General features: G+C 33.2%; 1 protein-coding gene across 3 annotated transcripts; it reads right to left on the bottom strand.

Annotated features, from left to right (window-relative positions):
• Positions 1-758: 758 nt before the first annotated feature.
• LOC118040622 (zinc finger CCCH domain-containing protein ZFN-like) lies at positions 759-19680 on the bottom strand. Of its 3 annotated transcripts, XR_012167600.1 has the most exons (8): positions 19270-19680; positions 18407-18576; positions 17616-17678; positions 15612-15731; positions 12928-13221; positions 10614-10940; positions 8090-8217; positions 1237-1375 (listed from the first exon to the last, which is right to left on the bottom strand). XR_012167600.1 is itself a non-coding variant. In XM_073403798.1 (7 exons), exons 1-7 carry the CDS (start codon positions 19361-19363, stop codon positions 1094-1096), a joined length of 1350 nt encoding a protein of 449 aa, XP_073259899.1. In that variant the 5' UTR covers positions 19364-19679; the 3' UTR covers positions 759-1093. The 3 variants fall into 3 exon arrangements, 2 of the variants coding, with proteins under 2 accessions (XP_073259899.1, XP_034903484.1); XM_073403798.1 differs by lacking the exon at positions 8090-8217 and having other exon boundaries at positions 759-1375; positions 19270-19679; XM_035047593.2 differs by lacking the exon at positions 8090-8217 and having other exon boundaries at positions 759-1375; positions 18407-18564; positions 19270-19678.
• Positions 19681-20315: the final 635 nt, after the last annotated feature.

The following is a 20315-nucleotide window of genomic DNA, read 5'->3' as shown; positions in this document are numbered from 1 at the left end:
AAACTTCATTCGCAATGATTTTCAAGAACTTTATGACTCAAAATCTACAGTTATAGTTTTATTTTTTAAGGATTGCTTTCATTTTCCACTGAACGGGGATGGTTATATATCTGCAATAATAGAATTTTTCTATTTTCTAATTTTTTTTTATCAATAAGAATTAGTCAAGTATTTTTTGTCTTGGAAGCCTGTGCTGTTTTTTTATAGGTGTGGAAAATTTAAAAAAAAATAAAAATTGCTGGTATGTACTATTTATCAATAGCACCATCGTCTTTCAAAGTTTTATTTTTCAAATTAATTGTGCGTTTTATTTTTCAAATTAATTGTGCAGAAACTGGAGTGTGTTGAAAATATTGAAATCATATTAATTGCTTGCTCGTAGTCTCCGATTTTCTATTGACAAAAATCATATCCTCACAGTTACGTTGCAGTTTAGGCATTAAATTAAAAAGAAAGAATTACAAAAACCCTCCTTTGATCTGATTTTTACTTTTTCTCTAACAAAATACATTGTGAAGGATATAAATTATTATTGAATTTATAAACTAACAGATGTAAAATATATATATATAAAATAAAATTTAGATCAAACTATGAAAAAAAATTATAACTATCCCAATTTAAAAAAACAATTATCCAAAAAATTTATACTTTCAATTCTCTTTAATTTCACTGATATAAAATTTCTTTTCTAACTTTCTAACATGCAAATTTTCAGAAAAAAAAATAAAACCTTGTGACTCCACCACATTGAAAAATGTAATTCCAAAAGAAATGCTTTATATAACAAACTGAACAACAAAGAATCAGAAATTGGGAATTCTGAGAGATGAGATGTTCACATTGGATTGACCAGATGTGACAATATTTTACATATTTTTATACAACGCGGCAATATGAAGTTCGAGTCTAAAAGTCCCTCAGCTGAATTGCATTAGCAACTTGGCATAAACCCTGTACATCTCCAGCAACGGGAAATGAATTTACAGAAAAGGCTTCTTTTTTCAATCGTCCATAAGATTGTAAAAAGTAACTGGACGATATCTTGGGGCACCAGCATCATTCACCCGCCGGTATCATTAACTGGCATCATTCACCCGCCGGTGTCAATATTATCATCACCCGGGGGCATTTGTCTAGGCTCCGATAGTGAAAGTCGCCTTGGCTTTGTCGGGCCTGCTTCGACTAGCCCTTCTGATGACAAAGTTAATCCGGTGGATCCTGATGAGGACCCCAATAGCCGTCGAACTGGGGCATCAGCTGAAGATGATGCTGTGAGATTGTATGTGAAAACCCCCATGGGGTGGTCAAACTTGCAACTTGGACCAAACTTGCAGATGCCGTAACGAGAGTAGAAGATGCATAGAGGTTCTCCCTGTCATGAACAAAAACATCAGCTGCCACAAGAATTATAAAGTAAAAAATCAGAATCGAATCACAGATCTCTTACAAGCATGTTTGTGGTGCATGTATAACAAAAGTTCAAATAAATGTGAGAGATGGAGAACTTAGTTTATTAAAAAAAAAAAAAGAGTTATTTTTGTTTGATATGATTTGTCAATATTAAAGGTTCCTTGGTAACTAATTAATATGGATTTGCAGCGACCCATGTATACATTGCTTTCCACATAGAAAAGAGAATTAATTAAAGAAAGCACTCTCAATTAAAGACTGATCCTCAACCCTGAAAACACCCAAGATTCCAAAGTCTCTCTCTATTGGTTCCTAATTGAATTAAATCCTAAAAGGAAGGCTTAAATTACCGCTATTGGACTAATCTCATTCTTTCTTGAAAAAATAATCTGACTCTTTAACTTTTATTTCTATTTCAGAATTATTATGGATAGAATTATGACAATATTAATAGATTTTCAACCTAAATTAAGTTGGGTTACAATTCTTACCAATCAATCAAATCCAATCACTAGTTGAGATTTCTAGCTTTTCGTAGTTCTTGACCGAAGAAAGAAAGAAAAAAAAATCTCTGCTCCTTTTTGTAAGAACAGAGGCTACTTTAAATCATGCACTTAATAGTTCCTTCTGTGTACATAAGAAATCACTGTGTAGTTTTTTACTATCAGCACTGGCACCCATAACTATTATTTTTATTATAGACAAATAAGATTTGTAGTAAGATCATAAAATCAGTTCCTGATTATGAGTTCCTATGGAAAATTGGATTCATGGTTTCAGACTGAGGATAGTTCACAAGGCCCGCACGAATCTCAATCATGAGTAATCCATGCATATCCCTTTTATTGTTTTCTGCTTATTACCATATTATGGTCTTATCTTATGCTGCTTGTCGCCATATTATTGCTCAATTTAAAGGCTTCCTCGTCAGTGGAAGCCACCTCCAAATTATGTAATTCTTGCACTTCTACATTTGTTAACTACTAACTAATCGAAGCATTACACCTCTTAATACAAAACTGTCTTATTCTTGAGCTAGCAGCCTAAATGATAATAGCAATTAAGTAATTTTGATACAAGTATCAAGGTTTGAATTTTTCTACCATATCAAATTAAAGCAAAATGAATTCAATTTGATGTAAACTTGACTTGAAAATACACAAGTTTAATTTTACATAATCAAGTCTTTATAGGATTTAATTTTGGCATTACAAAAATATTTTTTATCCAGAATAAATTTTATTGCCGAAGCATATTGAAAAATACTTCATGAGAAAATCTTTTATTATATATTTCAGCACTATTACTCAAATTCATTCTTTTTAAATGAAAAGCATAAACTTGATCAAATAATTTCTTCTGTTTTGATCATACTAAATTTTTTTTTCATCCATTTCCAACTAAGTGGTTAAGTAGTACTTTAGATGAGTTGAGTATAATTTATTTTACACTCAAAACTCAAAACAAGGGGCGAGCTTGTCTTGAACACAATACTTAACTTGTTTTATGCTTAAAACTCTTATCATAAACAACTCTTTGTTTCTAACAAAAAGCTACCTAGTTGTTTCTACAATGATTGAATACCTTAAAAATTCTAAATGTTGAACTCTAAATTTTGGTTTGTGAGTAACAACTAAGAATTTAATTTTTGTCTATAAATATTGCTTGTTCACTTCATGTGAATATACACTTGATGCTAGCAAACTCTTCAATCTAAAAAGCTTTCATCACTTCCATAATTCTTTTAAAGCTTTGAACTTTATTTGAATCAATCATCTCTTTCACATTCTTTAGCTAGATCACTTTTTATAGACTTGACTTTAATTCATTGAAATTTTCTTTTTATTGTGAGGTGTGACAAATATGTGAGAAATTATTCATTATGTAAGTATACGGGACACTTGAACCACTTGGAAAATTGAGTGAAGGGTTTTTCTAGTCTTACACCCGTGAAAAAATAATAACGAGGTCTAAATTGCAAAAAAATAATGTGTTTTTAGTGAATACTTGAACGGTTGTTCAACAAGTGAAGTAAACAAGATTGGCCGAACAATTATAAATTTGGTCTCTCCTAATCTCTATCTCCTTTACTTTGTGCACTCTTACATTGAATCTTTGTTTTGGCATTTTGAAGTGTTTAAGGATCTAATTTTTTTAAGATATCAAATCTTCAATTAAGTTTTTTGGAATAGAATGCAAACTTTTCTTGAGTCAATAGATATTGAATTAAATTATTAGATGTTGAGAGTGGATATACTAGACATTCTAAGATAAATTTAGATGGAAAAATTAGTCCAAATCCCACAAGTGAATGGGATGATAAACAAAAAAAAGAAAAAGAAAAAAAAAAGACATGGTTATAATGTTAAGGCTATGAATGTTTTTTTTTTTTTTTAATCATGTGGATTTCACTAGGGTAAGAAATAATAAAACAACTTATGAAATTTAAAAACTTTTAGAAGTCACCCTTGAAAGAACAAATCTGATTTATTAGTCTCACTACAGAATATAAACTTTTAAAAATTGAGCTGAAAGAAAGTATTTGTGAAATGCACACTAGGTTCATTACCTTTGTTAGTGAACTAGTTAGCTTAGGTTAAAAAATCTTCAATGAGAAAATGGCCAGTAAAATCTCGATGTCTTAACCTAAAGCTTGGAAACCTAAAGTTACAACCATAGAAGAGGCTAAGAATCTTAAGGCAAGTGACTGATGAGTTTATTGGATCATTAATCGCTAAGCAAAGATCAAGGAAGGAGCTTGAGATTGAAAATAGTGGAACTAAAAAAAATCTATAGTGCTAAAGTCGTTGACTAATCTTGAGAAAAGAAATGGAAATAGTAGTGAAGAAGATGATGACATATCCTTGATTACAAAAAGATTCAAGAAGTTTTTAAGGATGAAAAAGTATAGCAACTGATGAAATTTTAGAAGAGAAAAGGGTGATAAGGGAAAATCAAGCAAGAGAGGTGCTATTATATGCTATGAATGTAAGAAACCGAGTCATGTGCAGCGTGATTGTATTATTGTTAAAAATAAAGTAAAGTTTGACACAAAAGAGGCAATGAAGGCAACTACTTGGGATAACATGGATGATAACTCAACCTATAGTGGAACTAAGAAGAAATCTATAGTGCTAAAATTGGTGACAAATCTTAAAAGATGCATCTAATTCATTTATCTGCTATAAGAACTTAGTCAGAAAATGAGATCTTGAAAGCTCAAGTTAGTTATTTAAATTCTGCTTTAACTAAATTCACATAAGAAAATAACCTAGATCACGACTTTTAGGTAGTCAAAGATGTGTATTTGACAAAAAAAAGGTTTGAGATATAATCAAATGAAAAACGAAAAGCTTCACTCAAATTTCTTTGTTAAGGATTCAACATCTTCAAGCTTATATCTTCCATGTGGGAAAAATGAATTTCATGAACATACACAAAAATATCTCGACTAAATTCAAATATGTTTCAAAATGCACATTTACTAATCCAAATGGACCCACGAGTTTATGGATAACAAAACCAATGAGTTGAGATTTTTCCTTGTAGAAAAAGAAGAATAACTGGTATTTGAATAGTGGATGTTCAAGACAAATGACGGTGACAAATTCAAATTCTCTTCCTTCAAAGAAAAGATTGTCAAACATGTCACATTCAAAGATGATACCAAAAAGAAGGTAAAAGGTATCAGTAATGTTGAAAATTCCCCTACTATTGGTAAAAGTTATCATGATTGACTAAAACTCCATGTGAGCTTTATTTTGGAAGAAAACCCAAAAAAAAAAAAAATTATTTTCATGTATTTAAATCAAAATGTTTTATTTTGAAAAACAAAGATAATTTAAGAAAATTTGATGTCAAATTCGATGAAGATATATTTCTTGGTTATTCCTCTATAGTAAAGCTTATACAGTATATAATCATAGAACTCTAATATATGTAGAATCTATACATGTTGTTTTAATAAGTCTACCTCATTTGATCTTTAAAAAAGCAAAAGAGGGTGGTGTAGATGTTGCTTTTGATAGGTTAAACTTAAATGAAGCACAAGAGAACGCCTTTAGAAAGAACGACAAAAAAACCTCAAGTGACTCCTTTACAAAATGATCAATATAATAAAGAGCAAATCTTTCCAAAGCAATTCAAAAACCGAAAGGACTTTCTCAAGATTCAATACTTGGTGACCTATCAAGTGGAGTTAGGACATGATCCATTATAACTAAAGGCAAGATTGACAATCTTGCCTTTAAAAATCTCTAAGATGGTAATTTTGCTTTCATCTCTAAGATTGAATCTAAAAATTGTTTTGCTCAAATACTTTGGATGAAGCAAACTCTAATGGACTTTGATCTCAAGTCAGACCATATTCCAATATTTTATTATAGTAGTGCTATAAATTTGATCAAAAGCCCTATCGAACACTTAAACTAAACATACAGAAATTAGCATCATTTTATTTGTGATCATATTAAAAAATGTGACATCTTTCTCGAGTTTATGGTAATGGATAAGCAAATTGCGAACATCTTTACCAAGCCGTTAAGTGAAGAAAATTTTGTGCTCTTCGACTTGAACTAGGTATGGGCAACACTCCTTGAACTCAATCTTTGTAATTCTTATTGTATGCATGCATGGTTGATTTCTTATGTAAAATCATTACATTGATTGCATATCCATGTACAATGAACCAAATGATGAAAGCAAGAATATAGTGTCACTCTTAATAAATTTGGAGCCTTTTCAAACGTTTGTGGGCTAATCAACCATGCTCAATGGTCCACATCCATGAGGTATATGTGCACATGGTGAGACAAATTTATGCCAATCTTGGTGCCAAATCAAGGGCAAATGGCAAAACTTTTGAGTTAACAAGTATGGTGCGCAAGAAACCCACCATCACTCTTGAAAAAGTAGTTTGCCAACTAGAGGATATGATGTCTTTAAGGAAAATGATCTTATGGACATGGATGTTTCTTTCCATCCAACCAAGCAATATCAGCTCTTATTTCTTATTCAATCACAATGAGAAAACTCATGCCACGAGATCTCAATCAACCCATCTTCTCACAATTTTAGACCATGTACTATTTGAGGTTGTTAATCATATTCTTGTTCCTCGTGGCAATCAAAATGGTGAACTTAATTGGATTACCATTTGGATTATGGCTTGCCTTACCATTTGGATTGGAAAATCAACCTTCCAACTCTTCTTCTCCAAAACTTTTTGATTGTTTCTCACTCTCCAAATGTTATCCCTGTCTATGGCCATCTCCTCAATATGTTTTTTTTCATCATTAATCACATCACACTCCGAGGTCTATAAGTTGAATCTTCCATTTGTCTTAACAATAACTACTATTGTAAAATAAAAGATTTTATAAATTAGGAAATAGATTTGTTATTAATCAACTCTTATAAATTAGAGGTCACTTCTAATTAGGATATATGATTTGATTTGGTTCTTGGTTTCATGCTTGTATTCCCTTTAAATAGGAACCTTGTTCAGACTATTTTGAACAAGTCAATAAATTGATTGCCAAGGAATACTCTCTGTGTTCATGATAACATAGCAAGGAATTGATCACTCGCTCTTTAAAAAAAAACTGATAACTTTTTCCATCCTTCTGTTTCTTTTGTTCACCATGTCCGAAACAAACTCATTGTTACCCAATTCTCCAATAAAGAGCCAGACTTAGTGTCCGTTTGGAACATTGTTTTAATCGGAGTTTTCAAAGATTTTAATTTTATTTTTTTTGCTTCAAATTATTATTTTTTTTTTTTTTTGGATTGTTTTGATAAGCTGGTGTTAAATTAATTTTTTTTAAAATAAAAAAAATATATTATTTTTATACATTTCCAAGCGAAAAATACTTTGAAAAACAACCACTATCATTGTCTCCAACACATCCTTAGTCTAGATCACCATCATCCACCTTAATGGCGACAAATTCTTGCATTGGTCTCAATCTATGCACATGTATATTCGAGGGCGAGGGAAAATAAGTTATCTTATTGGCTAGAAAAAAGAACCAACAAGGGAGGACCCAATGTATGCTACCTGGGATGCTGAAAACTCCATGATTATGACATGGCTAATGAACGCCATGGACAAAGGCATCAGCTCCAACTATATGTGTTGTTCAACAGCAAAGAAACTTTATGGTAATGTTAACCTAACATATTCTAATATGGGTAATCAATCCTAAGTCTATGGCTTGACTTTGAATCTTGGTGAGATCCGGCAAGGAGAAAACAATGTCACAAAGTATTAACACACTAAAATGATTGTGGCAAGACCTTGATTTGTTCAATGATTATGAATGGAAATCTAAAGAGGTCTACAACTAGTACAAGAAAACAAAGGACTTTTGGATTTACAAGATCCTAGCTGGACTCGATATTTAAAAGAAAATTACTATCTTGATTGTTTATGTAGATGACAATCCTGACAAGTGATGACAATGTCGAGCTAGAAAGACTTAAAAAAAACTTATTGGGGATTTTAAGGTCAAGAATTTAGGTGCTTCAAAATATTTTCATGTAATGGAATTTGTCAATTCTAAGGAAGTTATATTTGTCACTCAGCAAAAATATGTATTTGAATTACTTTATCAAACAGGGCTACTGGGATGCAAATCAATTGAAACACCAATTGAAGCCAACTTGAAGCTCTAACCTGCCAAAACTGAAGAAGAGGTGAATCGAGAGCAATACCAACGACTCGTGGGCAAAATAATTTATTTGGCCCAACACGCGTAGATATAGCCTTTGTAGCAAGTATGGTCAGCCAATTCATACATTCACCTGGCATGGAACACTTTGATGTCGTTAATAGAATTTTGAGGTAAAGGGACTCCTGGAAAAGGTTTGTTGTTTAAGAAACATGGACATTTACAGGTTAAAGTCTACTCCAATAAAAATTGGACTGGAAGCATAACTAATAGATGATGAACTTTCGGTTATCGTACCTATGTTAGAGGGAATTTAGTGACTTTGCAAAGCAAAAAAAAAAAAATGTTGTGGCAAGGAGTAGTGCAAAAGCTGAGTTTAGAGCAATTGCACAAGGAATTTGTAAAGTTGTGTGCATTAAAAGGTTGTTAGAATACTTGAAAATTCTTAACTCCTCACCCATAAAGGTATGTTGCGACAATAAGTCAATCATCTCAACTACTTATAATCTATATCTTCATTATAGAACAAAGCACATGGAAGTTCATAAACACTTTATCAAAGAAAAAATTGATAGTAGAATGATTTGCATGCTATATGTTCCAACTACCGAGCAAGTTGTTGATGTACTTACAAATAGGGCTTCACAAGATTCAATTTGACTACTTGATCGACAAGCTAGCAATGGAAGATGTCTTAAAGTCAACTTGAGGAGGAGCGTTATAAAATAGAAGATTTTATATTAGGTTGTCTATAAATTAAGAAATTGATTTGATATTAATTAACTCCTATAAGTTAAAGGTCACTTCTAATTAGAATATATGATTTGATTTGGTTCTTGATTTCATGCCTTGTATTCTCTTTTAAATAGGAACCTTGAACATACTATTTCAAATCAAGTCAATAAACTAATTTCCAAATAGCATTCTCTGTCTTTAACTACTTTCTTCGTACTTGGTTCATTTACAAGAAAAACCCTTCTCCTATTCAAAATGTTACCTGAACATTTTTACAAAGATGGAATACCTTAAAAATTCAAAATGTTGAACTCCAAATTTTGATTTGTGAGTAACTACTAAGAACACCATTTTTGCCTATAAATACTATTGAATATACATTTAATGCTAGCCAACTCTTTAATCTAAAAAACTTTCATCACTTCCATAATCCTTTTAAAGCTTTGAAATTTATTTGCATCAATCATCTCTTTTACATTCTTAAGCTAGATTACTTTTTATAGAAACTTGAGTTTAATTCATTGTAATTCTCTTTTTATTGTGAGGTGTGTCAAATATTTGTGAGAGATTATTCATTGTGAAAGCATAAGTAGCACTTGAATCGCTTGGAAAACTTCGTTTGTGAGCTATTGAAAAGTTAAGATATTGATCCTTGAAAAAGATTGAGTGAAGGGTTTTTTAATCTTGAACCCGTGAAAAAGATTAGTGTATTGGTAAGATCTCACCCGTAAAAAAACCTTGAATTGTTAGTGAATACTTGAATGGTGATTTAAAAGTGGAGTAGGAAAGATTGGTTGAACCACTATAAATTTAGTGTCTCTCCTAATATCTATCTCTTTTACTTTGTGCGCTCTCATATTGAATCTTTGTTTCATCATTTTGAAGTGTTAAGGAATCAAAAATTTTAAGATGCCAAAGCTTCAATTAAGCTTCTAATTCAACCTTGTCTTAGGTGCTTTTATGACTTTCAATTCTGTCGACTCCGGCCACTAAAAAGAAAAATTTTTACTTTTGTCATTGATTTGTGTGGGAAAAATTAATCTAATAAGGTGGTTTATGTTTTCCTTTTGTTCTTTCTTTCTTTTTTTAAATGTGCTTAGCTGATTTTTGACACTTCATTTCTCTTTACAGCACCTAGAGCACATCACTACCTCACCATATTGTCCTAAATTTTTTCGGTCTTTTTATTGGAGACCCTATTTGTAGGGTGAGTAGAAGTGTGATTTCAATCATATTGTTTACATATTGAGTGGGAATTAAAACTCCATTCTGATAAAAGAATTTGATTTGTTACCATTTGCTTTTTAAGATGCACGCAACAGAAAAATAAATTAATATGTTTTTATTTAAATTATAGAATGCGAAGGTATTTTGGTAATTTCCAGGTTTGCTGGAAAATTTGTAATGTTATAGCTCTAGGTTTTAGTTTCTATTTAATATTTATTAGTGCTAATGTAATTAGCTCTATTAAGGTTTTTCTATTCTAAATAGGATTACTATTATTTTCTTATATAGGAATTTAAGTCTTCAGTCAGTCCGCTAGGGTACTTAAAAAAGTCTTTTAAAAGCTCTCTGGTCTCCTCCCTAATTTTAACAAGAGCAGTATTTTCTTTTTCTTCTAGGAAGCAATTTTGTTTTGCAATTGAAACACAATCTCTCTTAAGTGTGACTCCTAAGATTTTGAAGCTCAGTTTCTCCTCCTCCTAAGCTCAGGTTTTGGTAAAAGCACTTCACAGAAACTAAATGGGGATAATTAGATGGTAAGAAAAAAGGGATGATGAAAAATGAACTCACTGGACGTAAAGGCAGCCCAATTGGACTCAAGACACAGTCTGGAGCGGGAATTAGTCTCTCCCTTGGATGATGGAATCTACAAACTGCACCGAACTTACAGTCTCCAGTCTTCATGTAAAACTGGCATTCAGGCTGACCAGGTCTCTCAGGAAAAACACTCTCTCTTTGCAAGGCATAAAATCCCAAGGGGGCAGAGCCAGAACGGTATGGGGAAAATGTCCCTTGAGATCCTGCATTAACTGATTCACTGTGGCGTGAGGTTTCATATATCTGACTGTTTCCTGTTTGCTGCTGACTCTCTGGAGATGATACTGACCCAAGCTGACCCTGGAAAATTGACCAACAAGTAAGTCACATTTCATGATACTCAACTCATGCATGCAGAAAGCTTACATATCAACTGCAAAAGAAAAGTGCATTGAGAAAAATTCATAATGCCTTTGATGCAGCCATAAATGCAGATGTCAGAGCCTACCACCAATCCATTCATTGGAGCACAGCCCAAAATAAAATTAGAAACATCTGGAAATGTACTTATTGAACACAACCAACCTTAGAGATCAGGATGGATGGTGTATTTGCAGGCCTTGTTTCAACTCCACACACAGGTGCCAAAATTTTCAGAGGAAGCTTAGTTCAAATGCATTATCTAAAAGATTGGTCATACTTTTTTGGAAACATTAACTTTTCCATTTGATTTTGCTCTTTGGAAATCTTAACACTTTCATACATTCACAGCTATGGTTGCATATATTAGAAACTTCCCTGCAATTTGTAATCCCAAAATTGGACTATGTTATGCATTAAAACGCAATATTTCCTCTTGAAGCAGAAAAATTGTGCCCCTGTTCGGCTATTTCATTCTGAAAGCATAGCACACCACTAAACACCTCTAAAAGAACACAAATTAATTGCACAAGCAGTGCCGGTACGTGAGTAAAAATTTGTTGGGAAATTGTTGGTGGTCAGAGGAATTAGATATATGAGGACATAAGTAAAAAACTACAATTTTAGGAGACGGCAAATTAGAATATTACAGGGTGTGAAAAATATAGCAACTTTCAGGGACTACAGTGAGCTTGTGGGCATGGTGCTCTTATGAATGACCTAAGCATCGCCTCTGTGCACATGAAATATTGAAATTTCACTCAATCAACTTTCCTATTGTTTTCAGCAACTCTGTCATAACATCTATCATTAAAATTACCAAAAACACCCACCTCCAAGTCCAAGATCACCATTACCCCAAAACAAACACCAGCACCTTTTACCCCAAATAAGCAGAGTCACTCCATCAACACAATGAGTAGCCATGCAGCCATCATCACCAGCCAACTCCAATCAACTTTGACTAAGCTTCAGCTCCAGACTCATCCCCTAGTGCAAACTACTGGGCAGCTGATTCTTACATGCCAAAAGGTTGAATGGCATTTTGACCAAGAAAATAAAATTACCAGAATTTTCAGCAGAACAAAGAAAATATCTGTATAAGGCTACCAAAACATTATTCCAATCATAATTGGAAGTAAAGCCTCTAATCACTATTTATATACAACTAGCAACTTGTACAAAGAGTTGAATAAATTTAATGTATGAAAAGAAAAGGAAAAGAAAATGAAGTCCCAAAAAGAAATCAATGTGCAACCTGAGCAACATCAAAAACTGAGTACCATGACTGAAGGGCCTTTTTGACATATGCAAAAGACATGAGCTAATGAAGTCAGCAATATTTGTTAGTGGAAACAACTGTGGACCGAAGATTTAAGACTTGGAGGGGCAAAGAAATTTCATTTAATATTGAGGTGGATTTGGTTTGTGATCAAGTGAAAGGGTGCAGGAGGATACATAAAGCCAACCCCGACTAGTTTGGGATTGAGACTTTGTTGTTGTTGTTGTTGGGTAGTAGAAGAAAGCACTTACAAATGTTAATAAATATCTCTTTTAGGGATGGAACAAACAAAACTTTCCTTCTTGGGGATGAAACTATAATCTTTTTAAGGAAAAAACTTTGCATCCTTGAGGGCTAAAATATGTTTCAGAATCTTTGGGGATAGAAGGAAAATTTTATGCATCAAATTGAAATATTTTTCAAGAGACTGAATTTACCATAATATTAAAAGGGGAGGCAAAATTTTCATCCTGGCAAAATCATCGGGTAGCATACCAAGTGACCTAAGATAAAAACCAGTCCATGCCCGGGATTTGAGAGATTAAGGGAGGTGCCTCATTGTGTGCTCTAAGCCCAATAGCCTCCAATTTAACCCAAAAACTGTTCTTAATTGCATTCTCTGACAAAAGATAAAGAGCAGCTTACACTGTATGCATTCCAGCCAGGGACTGACACGACTCCCTGAGGTAGAATCAAAGGTGTATAACTTGAAGGAGCTTGCCAGCGTGGGCTAGTAATAAAAGATGCCCTTGACCAGGTTGTTGCAAGTCCTCCTGGATAGGATTGTTGACCGGGGGTAGTTGGAGAGCTGACAGTAGGGTAAATAGGAGAGCCACGCAGTGGAACCATCATATTAGTCGGCTGAGGATGGTGAAATTTACAAGTGCTACCAAACTTGCACTGTCCTGTTCTTAAGTAATAAGCACACTCGATCTCATTCTGCAGGAAATAAAAGAAAAGAGAAATGAAGAAAAAAAATGCAATTCATCCTAGGAAGAACACACAATATAGAAGTGGGGAGACAGGAGATTTGCAAGGCACGCACATCCCACAAATGAACAAAGACATTATTTATTCCACCAGAAGCATTGCAGATTTGAATGCTACAAACTTAAAACAAGCCAAATCTTTAATCTTAGTTCGAGGCATGAGATAACCATATGAAACTAATGAGTTCTCATTATCTAAAATATATTTCAACCAATCACAGTTGATTTTAAAGGCCTGACACTGCAGCTTGTTCATTACACGACAAAGATTCTTGTAATCATGCTCTTTGGAAATATCAATATAAAAATTATTGATGTCACCGGTACTTAACAGGCGGTAACAATCATATATTTCACCTGTTGGCCCACTTAAGTAACCCCCTGTTAGATCAGACAAGTTTCTAGGTGTTTGAGGGCATTCACTACTCCAATCTATAGGTTTGCATAAGGAACCCTCAAACAGTTTTCAACATGAAATATCTCCCATTCATTTCCAAGAAAGCCCTTGGACATAGATAGTGCAAATATATAAAACTAATGGAAGAAGTACAGAGATTAGTAAATTTGGAAGTCTTAAAAGTAAATACAAGAAAATTGACACCTAAGAGTCCACCACGCTCTCCTAGACATTTCTTTGGCTTTTCTCCATAAATTTATAGATTCTTCATATCTTAATTTCTTTTTACTCTTGCAATTAGCTTCCAATTATACCTCTCACTTTTGTTTTCACATTGTTGGCCCTATTGAATGGACTGCGATAATTTATGTTAAAATTGTATCTAGATAATTCGGTCAAAATTTTGCGCTTCTTGTCAATTATATGCTACATAATAATTATTGAATGTCTATACAGCAATGCCTGTGTCCTAATTTCTTCAGGATAAAAACGTCAAAATGAGATTCCTAGTCTTTTATGCCCACAAAAGTTAAAAAAAAAAAAAAAGAAGAAGAAGACGAAGCTAGAAAGCAAACAAACGTAAGATGTTAGACTATAATGTCAAAATGTTATAATAATTATTTGATTGTTTGTTTGTTTAGAATAAGTTTTATTCGTAAAGAAAAGAAAATGATATACATTATGATTATTATAAGGGATTCTCCACAACAATAAAAGGCACTATCAAAAACACCACTCCATTCTCTCTAAATGTCAGCTTGAAATTCCTCTAAAGCTCCTAAGAAAAATACCTCCGGCCCAAGTACATTGATCATAGAGAGTATCAAACTTTCCAAATTTGACTAGCTAAAGACAAGGATTCATGAAACAAACATGATGAGCAAAAAGGAACTTCAACTAATTTGCAAGCCATCCAAAGACCAAAACCTCCCATTTAATATCAGTGAAAATCAAAGGTTAAAATCTTCCAAAACAAGAGCACTGTAAATAGGAGTAGGGTGAGTACTGGAACAACAATAAATATATGGAATGGCTAAAGAAAAAAAAATCCTCCCCGCAGACCTTTCAGAACCAAATATGAGGTCTTCTTTCACATTACAAGTTATTCAAGACGGAAAAAAATAATACTCGAGCTTGAATGATATTATTATTTCTAATCCTGGAAGCCAGCCATTCTGCTGGAGGACATATTGACTCCATATCACCTCATGCCAAATGAAATGTGGTTTTGAAAGAATTGACAATAACCATTTCTTCACCAAATAAACATTCTTGAACGCTAAAATGACCACTCCTTATTAGTAGTTCCAATTTACCAATAACCTCTTTTGGCACCTTAACATTTGACCACAGAAATCTGTCATCGATTTCTCTATCCTATTGGATCAATAGGAATTCTTAGGACAAGTAATACGCAGCAATGCTAGAACGACAAGTTTGAATGAGTGCAATGTCACTTCTTAAATGAAAAGTTTATATTTCCACTCATCCAATGGTTCAAGGACCACTTCAACCACAGAATCCAAAAAACAAAGATGCAGAGGACCCCTTAAATGATCTAAACGCCATCTTCAAATGACACATCAAGCAGATAAATAAAATTGAGGGAGACTTTGAGAATAAGTGAATGCCTGTTAAACATTTTTTGCATGTGTTATTCTTCACTCTAGAAACTTTCTCAAAGATTTGTGGCTGGGAAAACATATTCAAGAAACCATCTGAATGATCATATAGGAAAATTGGAAACTGCTAATGAAATGCCATAGTACAAATGCCAGCATGAAAAGCCTTCACAAGATTCCTCTATGTGCCTTTACAAATAGTTCTACTCAAAGAATCATCAACAAGAGTGAATAGAAATGGAGATAGAAGATCAATCAAATACATCAAGTAACAAAAAACATACAATTATTTAATTGAGTTAAAAAGTAAAAGGCCCATACTGGTTGGAGTGGATAGCCCAAAATATTTAAAGACACTCTTCCAGAAATCCCAGCCTTGTCTCTTGGGTGATGAAACTTGCACGTGGCCCCAAACTTGCAAGTTCCTGTCTTCAAGTAGTACTGGAGAGCAATGGAAGTACAAAATTAATTTTACAAACAAAAATTTACAAGAAAAAGAAATTGCTATGACTTACAGGATAACCAAAAAAAGGGATAAAAAAATCCCTGATGGCATAAAACAGGATAGTGGACATTAGGAAGGAGAGGAGAAAGGACACAAAACAAGAGAAAGGAGAGAAACCAACAAGAATTGTAGTAGAGAGAAGAGAAAGAGATCTTGACATCAATTCTGAATCATCAACAAGGCTATCTAAAATATAAAATCAGAGCTCTTAGTCTCTTAGAAAACACCAAGAACCCAGACAACACCCTTTAACCATTAGGAATAGGACTTCCCAAACTCAAAAACAACTAAACTCTACTAGTAAGAAAATGAAATGAACTTCTAGTTAACACCTAAGTCCTCAAATGATTAGATATGAACAACTAAAAATTCTAACTGATCAAAAACAAATATCAAATAATTGAATAATAGTCCTAAATTTTGATAGGTTCAACATCACCATATCAGATCTATGAACTAGAACTTCAAGCACCACAGGCTGAATTTAACTTGTACCACAATCTTCTATCACTCATTCTAAAAAAAATAGTGAATTAATGATTTATCATAAATTTTCAATTACTTGACCAACTCAGTACTTGAAATAAAGTGTAAATCCTGATAACTATCAGCAAGTAAGAGATCATGAACTAATAAATATTGACTCAGTCATCAACATCATTTTTGGTCTTTCATTGTGATTGTTGGAGATTAGTCCATCTCTATTGTGAAAGCATAAAGGAAATGGAGAGTACCAGTTAATCTTGTTTACTTGCATACATTTTCAGGCCATCAACCTTTCTAATTCTATAATTTCCTTCTAATATGTCATCTGTATATCACTTAGGAGATGTCCAGCAATTTGTAGGTGGTAGGAATTCCCATAATCTTTTTAAACCTTCCAAAAGCTTCAACTAACCATATCTTTCCAGATAATTTATGAAGGAAAAATATGTCACGAAAAAGTCTTGCATGGTGGGATAAGATCTAAGTGGCAGAATGGTCAAGAATCAGACAAGGACCCAGGCAGGACATTTGTAAGAGAGAAAGTTTAAAAATCAACTAGAACATGTACATTCATATTGAGTCTTCCTATTACACTTTGAAATCCCAAACTTGACGAAACAATTCTCCAAGACACAACCCAAACAACTAGAAAACCAGGGGATTTTGGACAACAGAACATGTTAGGTAAACCAGCTCTATTTAACAAATGTATAAGAAAGCCCATGGTCATACATCGGAAGACTTTAGAACCATACAAAAGAGAAGTTAAATATCCATGTGAGATAAATAGCATCTCTCAAGGGCTTATGGAATCCTAATCCTTAAAACAAAATACAGGTTTCGCCACAGCAAATACAAATGAAAAGCTTCATAAAAAAAAAATGTCCTCATTTAATGTTAATTGCAAAACTTCAAAAATATGTGAGGAGAGTATGGGAGCCACACCTGATGAATTGCTTCAAAACATTCACATCAGAGTAAAGTGAACTGATGAAAGTTACTTTGAACAAAAAGGTAAAGTCAAACTCATTTGGCCCAGTCCCTCAGTTTTGCAATTATGATGAGTATTGTGATCTACCAAACAGCTAGTTTTTATGAAGAGAGAACTAAAGAATACTAAATAGTAGTTTCCCACTGAGACAACTATCATTCCCACTGATACAATGGTAGGATTCAGATGAATTCCGTTTTCCTTTACAATAATGAAAGGAACAAACACAGTTTTCTGATATTAATTCCTCGTGGTAAAGTAAGTGACACAGTTCTTGAAGATGGTAAATTTGAAAACGAAGTCTACATAAAACAAGCTAATAAACAGTTGACACAGAATATACCTGGCATTCTGGTTGTCCTATTCTTTCTGGAAATTCCCCCTTCATCCTGGCTGCTGCAATTGCCTGGAACTCAACAGATCATAGTTCAAAATATCAATCTTATGTGTTTTTTTTTTTTTTTTTGTATAACAAGGAAACATAAATATTAAAAATGCTAAGTGAAAATGAGCATGCCAAAACATGCATTGCGATTGTGCATCTCCATGCAGGTCACCATTTACATTCTCACCAATATATATGCATATGGGAAAACAATTGTCAATACAAAAAATCCCCCCATTCCCACATCCAGCCATTCAATATTGGATATGTCTGCATTCAATCAGACAAAGTAACACATGCACAGCTAGGTGTGTGGATGTGTGATAGACTGACAAGGGAAAAGCAATCAAATACACCCCAAAGGAAAATAGAAAATTTAGAAAGCTTTCTCTAGGATGTTGACTATACTTCCCTAATAGGGGGAGTTCAATGCATTTTGTTTTAACTTACCAGTAAATTAGCTTTTAGAAGCAGACTACATTCAGAAACATTATTTGATAATAGAACCACTGAAATCTATTACATAAGTACAGTTAAGTATATATAATTCTTAATGCTAATTGTAAACAACCAAATAGAGATTTATGTAATAATTGTATGACACTTCTATAAAAATAAGCCAGAAATCACAATCTGCAAAGACTCAGGTGCTCAGTTCAATTGCCTTCATTGATTCAAGCTAAGAATCTAATTGAAAATGTAGTAAAATTACAGTAGTGTTTGTGTTCCAAGAACACTGTAGCTCATACCAGCTTCCGATTAGGGGGGTGATTAAATCGGCATGTAGCCCCAAATCTACAGAGGCCTGTTCTTATATAATATGAACAATCTGGCTCTCCAGGACGCTCAGGATATGGCCCAGCTTCCATTGTTTCACTCGATCTCAGGTTCATTTGCCACATTGCATCTGAAAATGAAACTGGATAACTGAGTTCAAACATCTATGAGAAATATCAATCAAAGAGAAACGGAGAATAATTTCCCAACAATCATTTTCTCCATAATCTCCTCCTATAATCTCTAGATTTCTGTTTTCACTGTCTCTAATAAGTAGAGTTGCTTCAATTAGAAAGTAAAGGGTCCAAAAATTGAGAAAGTTTTCAGTGAGGGATAAATACTTGGGATTTTGCATAATGAAGAAAAACAAACTTGTTAGATTCTTGAAAAGTTGAAATTGTTGTCATTCATTACATGCAAAACATTAAAAAAACAATGTTACAGTGATTAAAACAGAGGCAAGAATTACGACCGTTTAACCAAACAAAGTAAAAGCACCGACAAAAACCAGAATTTCTTCCTACCTACAAGATTTAAAAAAAAAAAAAAAAAAAAACCTATGTTTTAATACAGAAACAAGCTGGAAATTGAACGAATTCAGACACGATCAAGCAAAATCTACGACAGACAGAGGGTAAAACAGAGAATTCCCAGCTAGCACCACCAAGGCAAGCAACACGTGAATTGCATTTTTTTTCTCTCTCTTCTTTTCTGCATGAATTTTATTTTCAATGAAATACCACACAAACCTAATTCCTAATATAGATTTTTTTTACCTACTACTACTACTACTATTATTAAAAACAGAGAGAAAGAAAAGAAAGAAAACGAGAACCTTCGCTTAAAGACGGTGACATAGAAGTTCCCTCGGTTACAGCTGGTAGACCACCACCACTACGAGACATCGGAATTCCGGCATCAAAATCCATTTCTTACTCTGATCGTTCTGTATATTAGGAAACTGACACTTTACCTTTCTTTTCCAGAATCCCCATTCCAACAAATACACAAAAGCTGTCACTCTATCAAACCCTCCAAAAAACCAAGAATTTGTGTTTTTTAAGTGAAGGGGAGAGTGTTTTAGAGGGAGAAAGAGAGAGTATGCTTAGTTGTTTTCTTTTTTTTTCTTTGTTTTTTTTATTTTTTAGAGAGGAGGAGAAAGAGAGAAAAAGAAGGCGTAGTGTCCTCCTCTCCACAAAAACTCACGGAAGAATAAAAACCAACCAACAAACAATCCAAACAGAGACACTCCTCCCTTTCTTTCTCGCTTTTATTTTTTCTTTTCCTTCTTTACCCGCGTTCTTACATGATAAATTACAAATTAGTCCCTTTAGTCTTCTAAAATGATTTGTGTAGTCCCTATAGTTTCAGAACCAAATTAACTAGTCCTTATCAGTTTTGTCTTTTCTTTCTTTTTCTTTTTTTTATTTAGCAATAAAGATATCATGACACATTGCCCGTGAACAAAGATTAAGCCTCTCTGGGCAAGCAATCATACTAGAAAATTAATAAAATGAGCAAGCCTCCTTAACCTTTAGACCAATTCCTTGGAATTCCTTAATTAGCATTGACCATGTTTGATTTAATATTATTTTTGTTTAAAAATATTTTTCTCTGATGGATCTTTTCATAATTTCTATTTTTTATTCTTTTATTTCTCTGAAAAAAAATTGGAAAGGAACATCAAATGGATAAAAAGGACTGATTAATTAATTTTTAATTATAAGGACTATTAATTTATTTTGCTTAAAGAGCTAATTTATAATTTACTCCGTTTCAACACCAATGTCACATAATCTCTCGCCTGTAAATAATTTCTCTACTCTCTTTATTTTAAGGACACGTTGAGGTTGTCTTGGCTTCTTTATTCATGTGTATGCT

This window comes from Populus alba, chromosome 13 (genome assembly GCF_005239225.2).
Source record: "Populus alba chromosome 13, ASM523922v2, whole genome shotgun sequence".
NCBI lineage: Eukaryota > Viridiplantae > Streptophyta > Magnoliopsida > Malpighiales > Salicaceae > Populus > Populus alba.
This window is presented reverse-complemented; position numbering and strand designations above follow the sequence as displayed.

Excerpts from the sequence above, each read along its gene's own strand:
- LOC118040622 (XM_073403798.1), bottom strand. The coding sequence starts at position 19,363 with ATGGATTTTGATGCCGGAATTCCGATGTCTCGTAGTGGTGGTGGTCTA. Across the intron at positions 17,679-18,406 it reads ACCCCCCTAATCGGAAGCTG|GCAATTGCAGCAGCCAGGAT; the intron begins GTATGAGCTACA and ends GTTGAGTTCCAG. Across the intron at positions 13,222-15,611 it reads TGGGCTATCCACTCCAACCA|AATGAGATCGAGTGTGCTTA; the intron begins GTATGGGCCTTT and ends TATTTCCTGCAG.